At 35.5% G+C, this 18,029-nt stretch overlaps 1 protein-coding gene across 1 annotated transcript in view; it reads left to right on the forward strand.

Annotated features, from left to right (window-relative positions):
* The first annotated feature begins 201 nt into the window (after window positions 1-201).
* LOC589947 (cAMP-dependent protein kinase catalytic subunit 1) overlaps window positions 202-18,029 on the forward strand; it is a 52,852-nt gene continuing 35,024 nt past the window's right edge. The window contains exons 1-4 of the mRNA XM_030996384.1: window positions 202-374; window positions 7,729-7,790; window positions 8,612-8,740; window positions 13,173-13,271. Of these exons, the coding sequence (XP_030852244.1) occupies window positions 326-374; window positions 7,729-7,790; window positions 8,612-8,740; window positions 13,173-13,271 (339 nt within the window). The 5' untranslated portion in view covers window positions 202-325. The remainder of the gene's footprint in view (window positions 375-7,728; window positions 7,791-8,611; window positions 8,741-13,172; window positions 13,272-18,029) is intronic.

Consider the following 18,029-nt stretch of genomic DNA (forward strand, 5'->3'; position numbering starts at 1 on the left):
TTTGAACAGCTAATACGACAAGTACAATATCGGCACCCAGTATCGCTTGACACAATTATCGATTTTTAGTGGATTGTGAAGCCATCCCAAATACTATATGACGACAAAGTGCACAATAATTCGCATAGCGGATCAATGGATTGCATATCGATAATACATTGCTCCGATACAATTGCATGGAAAGGGTACGGTACCCGTGAACCGGATCTAGATGCACTGCGAGGGCAATTTATTAGCGAACCTAGCCTGCCTATGATTTTACTGTGAAAAATAACAACCCCGTGCATGTTTCACCGGGTCCTGATCAGTTTTTCAGCCATCTGACATGGGGAATAACCCAGCATCTAAACAAGGGGACAAACCTGAAAGTTACGGTAAGGTTGTAGTTGTCATGGATGTGAAAATACGAGTGTAAAGAAGTATTTTTTGTGAGTGAACATTTGCAATGCAGGTTGTGTATACACGTATGGCCACAGGCACAGGTTCACTGCTGTGCGACCACGAATGTAGACCAAAGCCAGGCAAGGCCCTCGTCTCGGTCAGTGTGAGTTGAGCAGCTCCAGATATTGTTACCTGGCTAGTTGTTCATAGTCAAGTCACCGGCTTAGATATGGACCTTGATCAATATGATGTGTGTTGATCTCTTAATTAGACTATGTTAGAACTGATGGTGTATGATGTTGACATTGAATTTCAAAATCACATTGTAAAGACTGAAATCGTCGTAAAGAGTAAAGACAAAGTGGAATTCGAGTCGAGACAACCAGAATTGAGGATGAAATTGATGAGGTTGTTATTTATGATAACAGAAATTATTCATGTTGATGTCTAACTTTGAATTTTAAAAAGTGGATGTATTTTTGTGATGGATTCATCATTCTAATGATGAGACTTGGTTGTTGAAGCTTCATCAGCTGTAAAAAAAAAAGAGAGACTTAACACAAACAGTAAACAGATGGATAACATTGTCATTCATTGGTCTGTTTTGCATGTAATGTGATTAAACATGTTTAGTCTAGTGAGAAGAGTCCCAGCCTCCCAGGGCCTAGGCCCATTTTTTGCTGACTACCCTTTGGCTTTGGATTCGCTTACCTTTGTTTTTGAAATTCAAACTTGTGAAAGGAATACATAAATGAATATAACTTGCACACATGACACAGTAGTACAAAATTCATTGGAGCAGTTAGACATTTAGCTCTGCCTTGATTAAGCTCTAAAAATATATAACAAAAAATTAAAGAGCTTAAATATCAAACTGACATTGTGAGTAAAGCACACTTTTAAATCCTAAAAGAGAGAACAAAATTTACTCTGCTTCCACAGTCACATTTCCATTGTACTGTAGGTGCTAGGTGTAGTGACATGTAGATCATGAGATAGATTTACCCGCCTGAATGAAGCCTGCCTACATGAACATGGAGCAGGCGGTTAGATGGGATATGGGTAGACTATGTCGTTTGCTGTAGTGTAAGCTCTGAATTCATAAAAACATGAACTGAACAAAAGTTGCATTTATAATGCGCTCAGGATGTTTATATTTAGGTCAAAAACATTTCTTAATAAAGATGAAACATAAAAATATGCTATTCATTTTCTAGATGTAGATCTAGGCCTATATGGATAATTAAATATATCATAAAAGTCTTTCTGTAAGAAGGTAACAGTGCTCAACATGAACAGGTGCTCTGGACACATTGGTACTCAAAATCAAGGTCTGGGGGGGGGGGGGAGGAGTTTCAAAAAACTTGTCATTAGTGACAAATGACAATTTGGGAACAATTTGTGTTATAAGCTACTAAAATCCTTGCTTCTAATTGGTTATCAGCAGATTTGTCTCTGATTTTTGTTATTTGTCATTGATAAAAAGGCTTTGTAAAACGCCCCCCTGGACCCCCAAAATTTCAAAAAAATTACCTAGCAATAGGCTTGCCATGTATGCAAGTATAAAAAGTTAAATTTCAACAGTTTGTTTGGAGCCCTGTATAGTGTTTATTAATTTCTGAGGATCAGAAGGCAGTTAAACATTTATAGGGAGAGGATATTGAGTCTACATGTACATGTACATGTATTTATAGACCTGTATTGATCTTATCTCATAGATTGTGTTCTCCTAACTTTCAAGGATAAATTTCAATGTGTTGTGGTTCCGCCTAGAATTTTAATGCAGTGTCTTTAGGAGAAAACAAATTCTGTGCCTAGGACAAGTATTAATTAGGTTTGGTCTATTTTTGCAAGAAAACAAACGGTTAAACCTGCATTGAGGTCCAGAGATACGTACAATGTACATGGACATGTAGTGTATACGTGAAGTCATGAATGATAAACTTCTTCTTTTTAATGGATGCAAACACTTTTACAGAAGAGTATATGTACATGTATTGATCCGCGAACTGTCCAACAGCAGACACTTACACAGTTTGTGTGATTTATATTCTCAATGTTTTATAGTTCAAAAGCTTTAATATATGCAACAGTAAATGTGCCTAAAAGATTTGATTACATTTTAAAACAAAATCTCTTCTAATTTTATGCATGTCCTGCATTTAGTTAGTATTATTGGGCCCTCTATACATCTACATGTACGTACATATTTCACAGAATTTTAATGAATATCAAATTGTTTTTACCACTAATAATAACCTTTGCGTTGTATCTTTGGTATTCTGAAAAAATGCACTGTACATCAAAATTTTACAAACTATAATTTTTTAAATCTAATTGTCCCTTTGTGTAGTGTTGCAAAAATAGATATGCCCAACCCTGTTGTTGTTAATGTTCAAACTCCTACATTTTGTTCAAAGTTAATTTTTGATGTTTGAACTTTTAAGTTTGGAATGATACATTTGTCCTTGTAACATGTATAAATTGTATGTACATGATGTACATTTTGTAGGGTACTACATGTACCTAACTATTGTTTATTGCATGAAAATACCAACATAATCAATTTCATACATGTACATGTATGTATCTCTATTCCCCATCAGTTTTCATTCTTGTGAGATGTGATCTCTACTGAACTTTTTTTAAATCATAAAATGCTTTCAATACCTTCCACTGTACCATCTGTTGAATCCATTCTTCAAAATTAAAAAAGGAAGACAAAAAAGAGATTGAAATTCACAAAGTTTCCTAAAGCCTTATTTAATCATGATGCGGTAAAAACAGTGCCACAGGAAAATGAAGATAATTGTAGTAGGATGGATTGCCATTTAGATTAAACAAAGATTCAAAATTGCTGTGCACTTCAAAGGCCTTGTATATTCTGTGATAATGTGATTTGTGTTTGATAATACAGAGTGATGATGCACACTTTTTATTATAGCGCGCAATGGCCTATAAAAGTCTACATGTAACAATGTTGGTAAGAAGTTATGGCTGGTCTTTCAGGAGATTCTAAAAACAAGATCTTGAAATATTGTCAAGCAAAATGAATGACACTTTATTTGTACAGTACATGTTGTACAGTGTGTCTATAATATTTACCCGGTATGTATTTGCAAATCAATCATTCATTTTGTGTACCTGAGATTCTAAAAATGTACAGTGTGTACCTGCAAACTAGATGAAATCAGTGCATGTGATGGCACAAGTGCACCCCCTTCCCCTGCCACATTATTTTCTTTCAGACACGCTTTGCTCACAACTAATGTACAGTATGTGTTTAGGCCTGATGTACCATGTCATTTTCTTTGGCTCTTTCATGAAATCATTCTTTCTTGTCATGTCTTCAAACTAGGTTAATGAATAAAAAGGGGGTGGCCAGCCTTTGCAGGCAATTCATTAATCTGAAGGTTTTTTGGTATGAAATTTAGAATTTAAAGCTTTCCCCATCTTTCTTTTTTTAAAACAGGGAGGGGAGGAGGGAAACTAGAAAAAAGAAGAAAAAAAATATGTATGCATGTATCATCCATACTAAAATACTATCAAGCAAAACTAATTCATAGCACTCTCTGAAATGCATGGCGGAAGTTTTACATTAACATATTTGCATTGCACATTATGATAAAGACATTTCACTTTTCTATTATATGTAGTCATGAAAATTGAAATGTCTGATTTTGCAGCACTACAAAATATAAATGTACATGTAGTAGTAGACGATATATGTACAATGAATGGTTCTTTTTTGTTTGTGATATTTTGTATACTTTTTGCATCTAAACATGTACATGTACATGTAGATGAATATTAATCAACACACGTAACTAATCACGTTGTACAATTTACATACCACATACATGTACATGTACACAGTGTATTCATGTAGAACACGTTGTCGTCAACAGAATGAAAGCATTGTATTCCAATATCCAGCAACATAAAGATTGTTTTCTTTTCTACTTATTTTATCTCGTTTCATGCTCCTTATGTGGTGAACACAGGTGCTGCAAGAATTCCACGTAGGTTTGTCACTTTTGTGCAGAAGTGAAGTACAAATATATACAGTAGAAACAGTAGATTTAGCAGTATAAAATTCGTCTTGAGCTACACAGTAGATGTGAGAACACAATTTTATTTCTACATATTCATGGACTGAAGGGGGGGGGGAAACATTAAGCAATTACTTTTAGAATTTATTTCTACAATTCAGTAATGATTTGTAGAATCTTGCTATTATAATATTATAGATGTGACATCTTTCAACCATGTAATGAGGACTTACACCTGTTAAACGTACATACATATACAACAGATTTAATACATTACAACTTGCAATGTTCCACAAAAATGTTTCTGGATATATTTTCTTCTTAATTATGTGGGTTATAATTCTATGATAAGGGGATAAGCCCCCATGTACATCAGTATAAAACATGAACATTCAATTCTCCATCTCATCAAACAATGACAGATTTAAGAATCATTTCAAAGGAGTGTCTTCTTGTCCCTTAAGTATTTCAAAAAGGACGTCAAACAATGAACAGTAAGTAATTACATGGAGCCACAACCCTACATGCAAATGATGATCAATATCTTGCATATAATGTGTTAGACTTGTTTCGTGTGGGTAAGGTTACTTCACAGTGATGGATGTTTCAGGCTTTTCTGCTTACCTACACATAAATGTACATGTATATTCTTCTACAGTGACAATTGATCGTACACTATTAAACATGTTGTAGTTGCAAGAAATACATATCTTTGAGAAAGTATGCTCTATCTATTTGTACAGTTAACATTCACAAATACTGGTACAAGCAACTCTGTGGATTGGTGTAACAGGTGTCTAGAAAGCCTTCTGATGTACTGCAATGGAGGGCTCTTTCTCTCTCTCTCTCTCTATCGCAACTTTCTCTATCATCAGCGTTAGATGTGAATCCCTTTCTTTGCAGCCTTTTTTCTGCGTCAGCTTCAGTCTCTGTCTCTGCTTCTTCCGATCAAGAACACTCCTGTAATACAGTGTATCACTGTCAGCCAGTGTGATTTAGATGTTATATATTTGTTAATTACAGAACATGTATTCTGTACACTAATTTTTTCTTATATTTTTGTATGCCAATGTGTGTCTACAATCTACATTGTACATGTACATGTAGTTGCTATGAAGACATGTATTGGGAAGGTGACTTTGTGATGGGTTGTGTGGGTAAGATCATAGATGGGTTGTGTGGATAAGATCATGATGAGATACATGTACAATGTATGTACTGTACCTGTCTTGGTACAGTGTATATCACTCACTTAACTCGAAAAGTAACATCGTTCAGTACCATGTACCATATTTGTATAACTATTTTTTTTTGGATAGAATAACAAGCAGGTAGGGATATCATTGAGACAAACATGGTTTTGTATCTCAACCCCTAGGTAATAATCAAGGTTGACATTCTTTTTTAAGCTTGGGTGTGTTGTTTTCTACAGCAAAGCATATGAGATTGGCTGCATTGAAAATTGTGTTACTCTTCAATTGATTTGTTATTCCTTTTGGTTTTAAGCACAAGTTGTTATTAGGCCTACTCATAGTGTCTAGGTATAAATTCATGTAAATTATTTTATTTGTGTTCATAAACTTTATGTACATGTATGCTAATTTTTTCTCTCTTCCAATGTCTGAATTGTGTACCCCAAATTTACAAAGGCATCCCTTTCATACATGTACACAAGCAATACATGTTCCTGTTATATTAATATTCACCTACACGTACAGTATATCCCTCATTTCTCTATTTTTCTGTTGACAGTCATACAAGTGCAAATCAATTGTATTCCTGCCCTTGATTCTCCTCGTAACTCAACCCTTCATTAGTCTGACATCTTTAACATGGCATTACATGTTCGCTGTATAATCATCAGCTATTCCCAAGCGTGGGTAGATATCTGTCATTCACATAATTATTGCAGGCTGGCGAGCGAGGGCTCCGCTTACGTGGTATCGCCTCGCTCAACGCATCTTCAGTTTCCCCACCCCGTACACTCTTTCATTGAAATTTAATGTACATGCTAATGGTGCTATATCCTATGGCAACTGAGTCTTGTGGAGCATACATTTATTCTGCTGTCAACAGTTGTGCAAATATGGATTAACCACACTCCCACCCCCCCCCCTCTTTATTGTGTACACACTTCTTGTGCTCTTTATCAGCTTAGCAAATAGTATTCCCATATTTTTGAAGTCAAGTTGCTATTATATTCAGCAGCAAAGATGATCACCCCTTCTGTCAAAAGTGAAAAAGAAAAATTTGTGATAAAATGCATTGTATCATTGGTTTTCTTCTGTTTGGTCATAGGAAGTATTATGGTAAATAGCAAGTTAAAGTCACTTTGTCATGTACAATATGTTATATTATCAAATACGATTTCAAATTGGTGTGTATCTGATGATTGTAATGATTCCGGTTTCAGACCTACATGTATCCAGTACATGTACTTGGGGAGAACCTATAAACCTGTACATGTACTTGACAATAACAATGCAATTGGCATTTTTGTGAGTTTGCCCAAAAAATCATGTTATTAAAGTTTGAGGAGAGTGTGTACAAGTGATTGGTAATCAAAGAAATGCTTGGTAAGAAGAAGAAAAAAGGAGGGGAATTTAAAATTTAAAAAAATTAAAAATAAAAAATAAAAAATAAAAAATAAATAAATAAATAAATTAAAGAAAAATTAATTAAAGCTTTCTATCAGATTATTCATGTCAGAGAACGATGCATCAATAAAGAATAAAGCTTGGCGAGGACCAGCGGCTTATCCAGCTGTTTTCTTTAAGATTCATTAATAATTTCTTAATTTTTTCCTTTGCAATCTAATACCGGTACTTGAAATTCAAGAAAGCATGTTTATGTGGTCAATCAACAATATATCTTTAGAAATTTCAAGATCTTGTGCAAATTTTGGATGAAGATTAGAAACTACTACGTCCTGTTAATATGCAGTGGATGCACAGTAAAAAATACTTGATCATGTCTGCTATAAAAAAGGTTTTTATTATACAGTATATTGGGGGAAAGGGGAATTAGACTAATAGTTCACTGTCTGGTTTGTTACCAACCAAGCATGTACAGTACTTTGTTTGATTGCCAATTTTTATCAGAATAGTATGGGGTTGTATGGAGTGGATGCAGGTATATTGTAGAGTAAGTTTTTTTCCTTCCCCAGATGCAGTTGGTACATGTAACTGTACATGTGTATGCTTTTTGGGGTATACAATATGCCAAATTGTGTACTGTGTTTACAATCCCCTTCCATCAGTTTTGCTGACCTTTTTATTTTGTTTTTATTTTACAGTGAGGGATTTTCTAACTGAAGCAAAAGAGAGCTTTACAAAGCAATGGGATTGCGACAAACATGTAAGTACACAGGTATTATAAAAAATGCATTATAATATTTGACGGCTTTGAGCGCCATGTTTGATACATGTACTGTACATGTACATGTAGATACAGTATTGTACTTTTATGAGTACTGAGCAAAAAGCCAATTTAAATCATTAAATTCGTATTTAGTCTTTGCGTCAGAGAAGAAATTTGTCTTGTGACTATTTCAATTTAATATACATTTGCGTTGTATTCCTGTGCATTTCATTTATATGATTGTATTTCAATTTCAAACAAGTCATCGATTTCTTCACTGTCATGCTGATTTTTTTTTCTAAGTTGGAAATAAGTTGTTATGTGCTTAAATACAGTACATGTACATGTATATTTACAATTTGATTTACAACCATTATAAATTAAAAGCCATTTAAAACATAAAGGTACATGTAGATTGTAAAACCTGTACATGTACATGTATTATGCATACTTGAAACATGCATTTTGTTGGTTATCTTCACGGTTATGGTTATGTGGAATTCCTGATCAGGTGTGATAATGCAGACACCACGCAAATTTGATTCTAATTATACATGTTTGCACATGATTATGTACATTAAATAATTGGTGATTATCTGTTATTGGTAATTAGGAGACCACAGGTTTGGCTTTAACGCCTCTTCATGTGTGATTATTTGTAATTCTAATTTCTATGCCAACCCATTATCTCTTGGACTGTGTCAATATACACCCTAACCTTTATTTTCTGAATATATATCTGATTTTTTTTTCATTCTCAAATGTCTTTCAGTATAAGATATTTTCTGAATGTATTTTGTTGATTCTGCTCTTTCCAGAACACAGCTGCCCTCGATGACTTCGATAGAATACGAACCCTCGGGACCGGGTCCTTCGGTCGGGTAATGTTAGTCAGGCATAAACCTACACAAAAATTCTACGCAATGAAAATTCTTGACAAACAGAAGGTGAGTGATTTGTTTCAACTTCAAAAGTACATTTTATTTTTTTGATTTTTCATGAAAAATTGAAGATGAAAAGATTTCCATGTTTGAATATTTTGAAATGATACAAGAACTGCTTCTAGAGCGCCTATCCCTAATAGAGTGGTGAAGTGTGACGTCATCAAAAATCTAATTTGAGAATTTCTCAATTTTTTCTTCATTCTGAAAGAGCATAAAAAATAATGTCCAAATGTCGAAAACCAATTTAATATGTTAAGTATTGGCTGAGATATGACCATTTGAATAAATATATGCCCTATGGGAACTCAGTGTTATATGCTCTGGCTCCTAATGGTTAGGAGCCAGAGCATATACATGTAACACTGAGTTCCTATAGGAAATATATTTATTCAGATGGTCATATCTCAGCCAATACTTAAATTGGTTTTTCGACATTTGGACATTATTTTTGATGCTCTTTCGGAAAATGAAGAAAAATATTGATAAATTCTAAAAATAGATTTTTATGACGTCACAGCTTCAGTACTCTATACAGGCCATACGTTTATCAAGGCTCCACTCAAACATTTTTCAAAAGGGGACTTGATTGCATGCTACGGCCTTGATTGCATTGTGAAAGAAACAGTGTGGAATCGATCAGAAAAAGTTGATCCTGTAGCATATATTGGTGTGTACTGCAAGGTACTGGAGTCATCAAAATGGTAAGAAATTTGGTCCAGTCTTGGTAAAAGTAACAAGCACTGTACACAGAAAGATGGGTATGGGACTACACAAACATGTGGCATAAAAATCAGGCCTCATTCTTAAGCTGTTTAAAATATGAAGGCATTTGAAGAGCCATGCTTTTCAGGGGACATGTTTCTCTGATGTTCTTCCACACTTGCATAATAATTTTTTTTTTTTTTTTTTTTTTTTTTGGGGGGGGGGGGGGGGGGGCTGAGCTACATGTACAGTATGTGCATCTAGACCTGTTTTTCAATGCAGACCTAGAGCTTAGTAGCTTGCATAATGTATATAGTGCTTTGAAATAGAATTCCACTTCACGAGCCACAGACACCCGTTTTGAAGGTACCCTCTGCTCGGAAAGTATAAATACACCCATTGCATTTTTTTGGTTAAAGTACCAGGAACTTGAGTATTAATAGTAATACTGTACCTGCACAAATCCTGGGATTTTTGTTTTCACACTTCAAAATATAGAGCTACTTATCAATGTCAACTGTGTGTACTGTTTTGAGGAGCATGTACATTTACAAGTACAAAAGATTATGTTGCAGTTGGTATTTTATAACACTCCAGGCAATGAGGAAATGTAATGATCCTGCTTATTTTTAGGTTATAAATAACTTCTTAAGTGCCTTTTCACTTGAATCTATTGTGCAAAGATTTGGGTGGGATTACAAAAATAGAAGGCAATGTAAACACGAGTAAGGTCGTCTATTTGTAAAAGCTCAGCTTTTTTTAATGTGGATATTGTGTACCCATGTACACGTATCATTCTGCCCAAAATATGTCATAAAATCGTAATTGGATTATTGCTTTCAGTACAGATGTATATTTTGCACTGAGCATAAGGACTTTTGGCTCGGCTTTTCAAGAAGAGAGTCTGAACTTTGAGTTGCATACATTTAGCTCTGCTATTGCATTTTAGACTTTTACATACTTTAGACAAAATTTAAGTAAAATATGTACTGATAAGCATTGTGACATCACACTGTCAATCAAAAGTAATGTGCAATTAATGCGTTGCAATAAATGCACGCTAATATAATTGTGCGCAGTTTATGATACTGCGATAGAAAACCATATGCCTGCCAATCAAGGCCTCCAAATAATTGGCTTACGTACATATGGTAGGGAGCTGTCTTAAATTTAGGGTAAAATACTTGAGCCAAAAGTTTGAACTGAATACCAAAATTGGCTAATTAGTTTATCGAAGCCGAAGACGAAGACGAAGTGGAATACTCATATTTGTGGGCGGGGCTTGAAAAAACATAATTTTCCTATTTTGTGAACCGAATACCATAGGTCACACTCTACATCAATATGAGCATCATTAATATTACATGAACAATAAAATGTCAGGTACAGACATAAAAATGAGAGGTTTGGATTATAACCCGTCTGTCATGCTTAAATTGCCCTACATGTAAGTTGTTTATAAATACATGTACATGTAGTAGTACTATTCAATAAGGAGTTAGTACTTAGTAATACTAGTCATTGATGGTTTATTGTTACCCATCATTATACACCTTTGGTTATTGTTCCCCTGGTGCTATTGTCATTATGGCTAACACCTCGTTATCATGTCATCAATGTCAGGATGTGCTTTTGGTAGCATTTGACAGCTTTGACTGATAATCCCCTATCCCCCATACAACATTTCAAGACCATCCTTACAAGTCCTTTCCAGTCCTTTCCGTCCTCCACAAGCTAAGTCATTCCTTCCCAAACACGATATCACAAGTGCATTGAGCAGGGGGTTGTCAAGATACCGGGCAAGAAAGGGTTAATTGATTTCTGATCCGTATTGACTCTTTCTCAAGTGGACATCCTAAAGGTATGCACCTGTCTTATTGTCCTATTCAAGTAGTCATTTCTGCCCTGCTGTTTGGAGTATGCTGGCAGAGAGAGAGAGGTATGCTTCATGGGGGTAAGGCGAAAAACCTTGCGGAGGAATCAATTTTTTGGAGTAGGAGCCCAAGGATTAAAGAAGAATAAAGGTTGGATAGGGATGAGAGCCTTCGTCTTGTTATGAATCGTACATGTAACTTGAGATGTTTATTTTTTAAACATGATAATAATGTTTATTGCAAATTATGAGTACAATGATGTTAGTGTCAATGATTTAGACCATATGAAACTTGTCTCTTATGTATACAAATATTTAAAAATTAATACGGTATTAAAAAAGGTTTTGTTGTTGTTGTTGTAATATTAAATTCTCATGTAAAAAAGTAGAATAAATTGTTGACAAATATTGCTAATTATGCAAAACTACATCTGTTCGCAAAATATTCAGAAAAAGTTTAAGAATGTGTAAGTTTGTGGCAAAAATATTAATTAAGTCATGTACACTTTAGGAGTCATGTACACTTTAGGAGTAACTACTGTACTTGTGCATGCATGTGGCTCCTTATACATGTAGTATAGAATACACATACAAAATGAAGAACCCGTCACTGTAGATCCATTCAAGAGTAAGCATCTACAGGGACGGGGATATAATATCCATTTTATGTTGGGCTTTATTAGTCATTGTCCTCTTGCAATCTTGACAACCACAAACTCAATGTTATTATTCATCTTTTTTACCTGACAGTAATAATGGATTTCTATTATGATAGAGAGCTATCCAAACAATCAATTAGGGCTACTCAATCCTAATGGAGGTGTCAGTTCTAAAAATAGCCCTTCATTACCAAGTGATACCACAATCACATCGTGCATCATTGATTTTTGATATTACCCAACGGACGGACGTGGGCATTCTAAATTTGGATGATAATGATTTTCTGCCCGTGCCTTTTTGAGGTTTACTCACGGACAATGTCTGTTGTATGGCCATTCTGTGCCAGTTTGTACATGTAGATCCATCCACACATTTTTATCCAAAAATGGAAACAAAATATCTTGAATTGACTACATATTTATGATTAACAATATCATTATGCAATGGTTATTTCCATTTTTTGATTAAATATGTGGAGGGGGGGGGGGGGAAGCCCCTACATGTACGTGATTGTACATGTAGGAAATGTTGGAAATTGTGCTGTTATATGGTGTAGTATTCTTGTCTACCATCATTTGCATGGTTAATGGTAACCAACACAAATGCAATGTGACAAGGTCTGGAAAAAAAAGGGAATGGTTATTAATTTGGCTTAGCATGAGAGAAGTTGCTTCCACAAGTGACAACTGTTTGAAGAAAATTATCAATATTGATGTTACACAAAAGAAATCAATGCTACTTTCCAATGTAAATAAGAAATCAAAATATAAAAATATTCCCATAATCAGTACATCATTATTATCAAAGCAAGATTCCAAGCCATTGTCATTTTCCGTACATTTTGTATTGATCTTGCTTCCCATATCATTATCAGGGCTATTGACATATTTTGACTATTTTGTCTGTTTGTTTGTTTTGTTTCGTTAGAAAGAGTGCATGATATTTAAAACATAATACTTTATATTATATTATATTATACAGTACACTGTATTGTGTCAACTTTTCCAGCATGAATACTATTTGAGGCTAAGCAATTTTTTTTCTCAAATTTTCATGGTATAACATTTCCGCATTCATAATTAGTATACCGGTAAGTCTTGTAGATGTTGGCCTACAGTGTACCTGCTGAACACCGTCGCCCATTAAAATTGTGTCTGAAATTACCATCCATCTTTTTCTTTTCTTTTCTTATTTGCGCAGGTTGTAAAATTGAAGCAAGTTGAACACACGCTAAATGAGAAGAAGATTCTACAAGCCATCTCCTTTCCGTTCATTGTCAGCTTAGCATACCATTTCAAGGTAAGCCGTCATTAACACGAGGCCTGTCCTCATCAGCTCGAGATTGCCAAATATCCCGCTATTTCAACTATTCCGATCGCAAATTATCCAGTTAGTTTGCGTCTTCATCAGCCCGAAGTTGCAATTAGCGGGATATTTGGTTGGGATAATCATCCCAAGATATCTCGGGATAGTTTGCAAAATATCCCTCTATTTGTCTGGTGCGTCTTCACCAGCCCGAAGACTCACATTGTGCGCAAATGCTGAGCAAAATATCTCGAGCTAATATCTCAAGGTCAAGTTTCGAGGTCAAATCTCGAGCTGATGACGACACGATTTGCAACTTTGGGATTATTTCCCAAAATCAGAAATAAGGGCTATTTGGCAATCTCGAGCTGATGGAGACACGCCTATGGTTCTGCACGATTAATTTTGATATGGGTACATGGGAATAACAGACATGTAAACACATCATTAGTATTTAGATAGTGCATGGTAGTCTACTTTGCAAGCACATCATTTAGTTTAATCTTAACAATGAATTCTTGATGGCTTCAGGTAGGCTAGAACCTATACCCTGTGTATATCTTCATACACTTGGTATCACTAATACTGCTTTCAAACTGGCTTCTTTGTGAGTCACACCAATGAAAATACCGATTGAATTTTCCTTCTGTAAACAAAGGTGAAACCGCCGTTTTCTCCCTGTCACTTGCATACTGCCGGTGAAATTCACTCGCTGTGGCGGGCCCTTGCCGGAAGTGAAGAATTATTGCGTAATGATTATTGCCCGCGCTCCATCTAGGTAGCATGCAGCATGTTCAACCATAAGTCAACAAACACAGCTGGTTACGATAAAGCGCGCGTACACTGCGACCTTTGAACATTTTAATCGCTGTTTTAATCGCCTTTTTCTCCTCTGTTGCTTTCATACTGGCCGTTTCATCGGATGCGTCTGAATCAGGCCAGTTAGAAAAGGGTATTGGTGTCACACTGAAAGATTGTCTGAGGTATAAAGCGCAAGATGACATTTTGTATGCCCTGCAATAAAACCGTTTAGTGACGCGCTTGGCCCCGTCTTACAAAGAGTTTTGATTCATCCAAATCAATCGCAAGTCCTCAAATCAATCGCAATTTTGCATTCTCCTATCTCTTGTGTACATAGTTGCGATTGATATCGATCGCAAATAAGTTGCAATTAATATCAACTCTTTGTAAGACGTGCTAGACAGTCTAGCATGCCTTTTACCTCTTGTTTGTGCCGTGTTCGTGCTTTGTGTCCTTCGTGGTGCAAGCCTTCATATTTACAGTGAACAAGGGGTGACGCGGCACGAATTCCAGAGGTTACCTCACGTTTTTGGCAGATATAAACGGGGTTTGAGTCTGCGAGTACACAATCTAATTTACTGCACAAAGTAGATTGTAGCAGCAGTCCAGCCTAAACCAATCTTACTTTTTTTTTTCTTGTATTAAATGTTGGCCCAGCACAAGAATTCAGATTAATTTTACATGTATGTACATTGCGTGTACCATGCACATACTGTACATGAGCCCTCAGCCATGCCCTAAATTTGCATGTTCACGACATTGTCAGACTCTTAGCGGCCTCATATTACGTACGTAAAGGCCCTGCTTTACATGACACTCTACTGTACAGCCCACTATATCTGCATTTGTATTGATTCCTTTATCACATGCATGCCATTAGAATTACATGCACCACCCTCTGGTTGCTATGCACATGTGTTTGGTACATGGTAGGTGAACACTTGGCATACTTCCTGCACTAGGCTACAAATTATCTATTCCATAAGCAGGAAGATACACATGGATGTATATAACAAACTTAAATAACTTAACATAAATATAAACCATGGACTATGAACGATACATGTATAATTAAAACTACAATAATCATCAATGTTGAGCCTTTCATCATAATAAGTATGACACAAATTGAAAATACAGGTTCAGATGTAATTCTTCCTCGTTGCCATATTGGCAAATGAGCCATACATGTGTACAATGTAGTGCACAGTATACTAGTGGAGATCAATCCTGTATTTATATATTTGAAAATATCAGAACATAAAGATGCAAATTCGTACATGTACACTATTAAATCTCTTGCATATTTTGTAGAATTGCATTTGGAGTTAAATTAACGAATGGCATTGTTGGTAGTGCTTAAACAATTTTGCATCATTATTCAGTCATTTTTGTCTCGCCTGCGTAGCAAAAAGCGAGACATAGGCGCCGCTTTTCCGGTGACGGCGGCGGCGACGGCGACGGCGACGGCGACGGCGACGGCGACGGCGACGGCGACGGCGACGTTCTTAGTCAATGAAACTTTGACTATAGGGTAATCAAGTATCCCCAATCATGTGAGTAGAATTTCAGATCACAAAGTCAAGGTCAAAGGTCATTTCAGGTCAACAGACTTGGACTATATTGTAGCATCATCATCAAAAACTTAACCTAAGGTTAAGTTTTTGAATTTTTGATATAATTTTGAAAGTATAAGTTCTTAGTCAATGAAACTTGGACTATAGGGTTATCAAGTCTCCCCAATCATGTGAGTAGAATTTCAGGTCACTAAGTTAAGGTCATAGGCCATTTAAGGTCAACAAACTTAGACTTTGTTGTGGCATCAACATTAAGATTTTCAAAATGCTTCTTCTTCGTTATTTTTCAACCGATTTTGATTCTGATTGTTTCATATGATAGGGCTAGGAGGGGATTTAAAATTTCTACACAGAATCGTGAAATTCATTATCTATGCTAATTTATGCAAATTTATTCGAAATCACAAAAAAGGCTTCTTCTCCTTCATTTCTCGACCGATTTTGATTTGGTTTGCTTTATATCGTAGAGCTAACTTTGGTACACTAAACTTCTACACAGAATTTTGAAATTGTTCTCCATTAATTAATTATGGTAATTTATGCAAATTTATTCCAAAATTAACAAAAATTGCTTCTTTTCCCTCATTTCTTGACCGATTTTGCCTTATCTGGTAGAGCTAAATTTGGAACAATAAACTTCTACACAGAATTGTGAGATTTTGCTCCATTGATTATTTATGGTACTTTATGCAAATGAAATGAAATTATGTCCCTTCCAGGGCATCAAATTTCTATTTTTTGACCAGTTCAAAAGTGTACCACATAAAATTTACGATATTTGTTGTTGTGAGATGCGGATGAGCTCTACGTCATTGACGTTCTGGTTTATCATATTGAATTGCGTTATTCAGGCGAGACCGCCGAGAGCGTTTCCCTTGTTATATAATTCTATTCTTTTATTTCATTATTTATCGTTCAGTCATTGGTATTTTTTCTACATGATAAAAACATAATCTCCCTGTCTAGTAAACAGCTACTATACAATATATTTATTGTGTTATAAAACAGCTGATGTAAACATTGCAAGTTGAATCCAATTATTGTAGGAATCGTTTTGAGATCCATCCAGATTATATTGGGTTATTTGGCTCATTATGCATAGAGAGTGCCTTCTTTGTAAAAGGCACTCGGGGAGAAGCTTCACCAGGCAATCTTACACATTAGATCTAATTGAGTTATAATTGGGCAATGCACAAGGGGTAATTGCAGCCAGTTTTCAGGCAACTTGTTCAAACAGCCCTTGAATGGGGAACGAATACACTTTCATTGATTGATGGTGCTGGCTCACATGGCAAGGCATGTAATGAACAGTTGCAAAATTAAAAGCAACATCATTTGGTTGATGATAACTTGTACTTTTACATGTACATGTACCTGTCAGTGGGCTCCAATAAGCCAGTTCGTAAATAGCCTTGGAAGGCATGACCCCAAAATATCCAAAGATTTTTTACACGATGGATACGTCCCACTTGTGCATTTTAGGATAATCACTGCCGAAGTGATGGAGGTGCTTCATGAATACCTACAATTTGGGAACAAATGACCTTTATCTGCCCAGGACTTTGAATTGTTCATTATTGGAATTAATCCTTTAAATGCAAGCCATAATCCAGCTTTATATTGTGTGCTTAACATACATGCACATGTATTTCCATATGCCCCCCCCCCCCCACATGAAGTATAGTGGCAACATAGATTTAAGACAACCTGCCATCAGAAAAAGATACATATTCACAGGAGTGGAAACAGCTCTTGAAAGCAAAGGAAGTAGGGGGAGAGAGAGAAAGCTTTAAATTTCGAAAAAGGGGAAAGAATAAGCTCCTCCTCCCCCCCCCCCAAACAAACAGAAAACAAAAAATAAAATAATAATAATAATAAACTAGAAATTTAATTCGTCACGAAGACGAATAAGGTGATCCGTCTAAGTCTTATGATAGATTTGAGAATGGGAGAAGTTATATAGACATGTAAACAATGATGATCATGATGAACATGGTGATGATCATGATAGTAAAGGTGATGATGATGATAATGATAATGTTATATGATGATAAAAACGATAATGTTAATGATGATGATGATAATGATCATGATCATGATGATGTTGATGATTATCATCTTCAGACCATGATGATATTGATGATGATGATGACGATGATGAGTATGAGCATGATCCTGACATCTGATTGAAAAAATGAGGAAATATTTAGAAAGCATATAGTCTCAGCTACAACATATTAAGATTTGGTTGAAAACTGTTTTGAATAACAACCGAGACACTGGTCAAAACACACTGTCATGCAGATTCATGTTTTGAAAAAAGTGACCTCCCATAGACATAACACGCAAATATGACAAATTATGCATTGCCGCC

The sequence above is a fragment of the Strongylocentrotus purpuratus genome, unplaced genomic scaffold, assembly GCF_000002235.5.
Source record: "Strongylocentrotus purpuratus isolate Spur 01 unplaced genomic scaffold, Spur_5.0 spur5_scaffold_3, whole genome shotgun sequence".
In the NCBI taxonomy this organism is placed as follows: domain Eukaryota; kingdom Metazoa; phylum Echinodermata; class Echinoidea; order Camarodonta; family Strongylocentrotidae; genus Strongylocentrotus; species Strongylocentrotus purpuratus.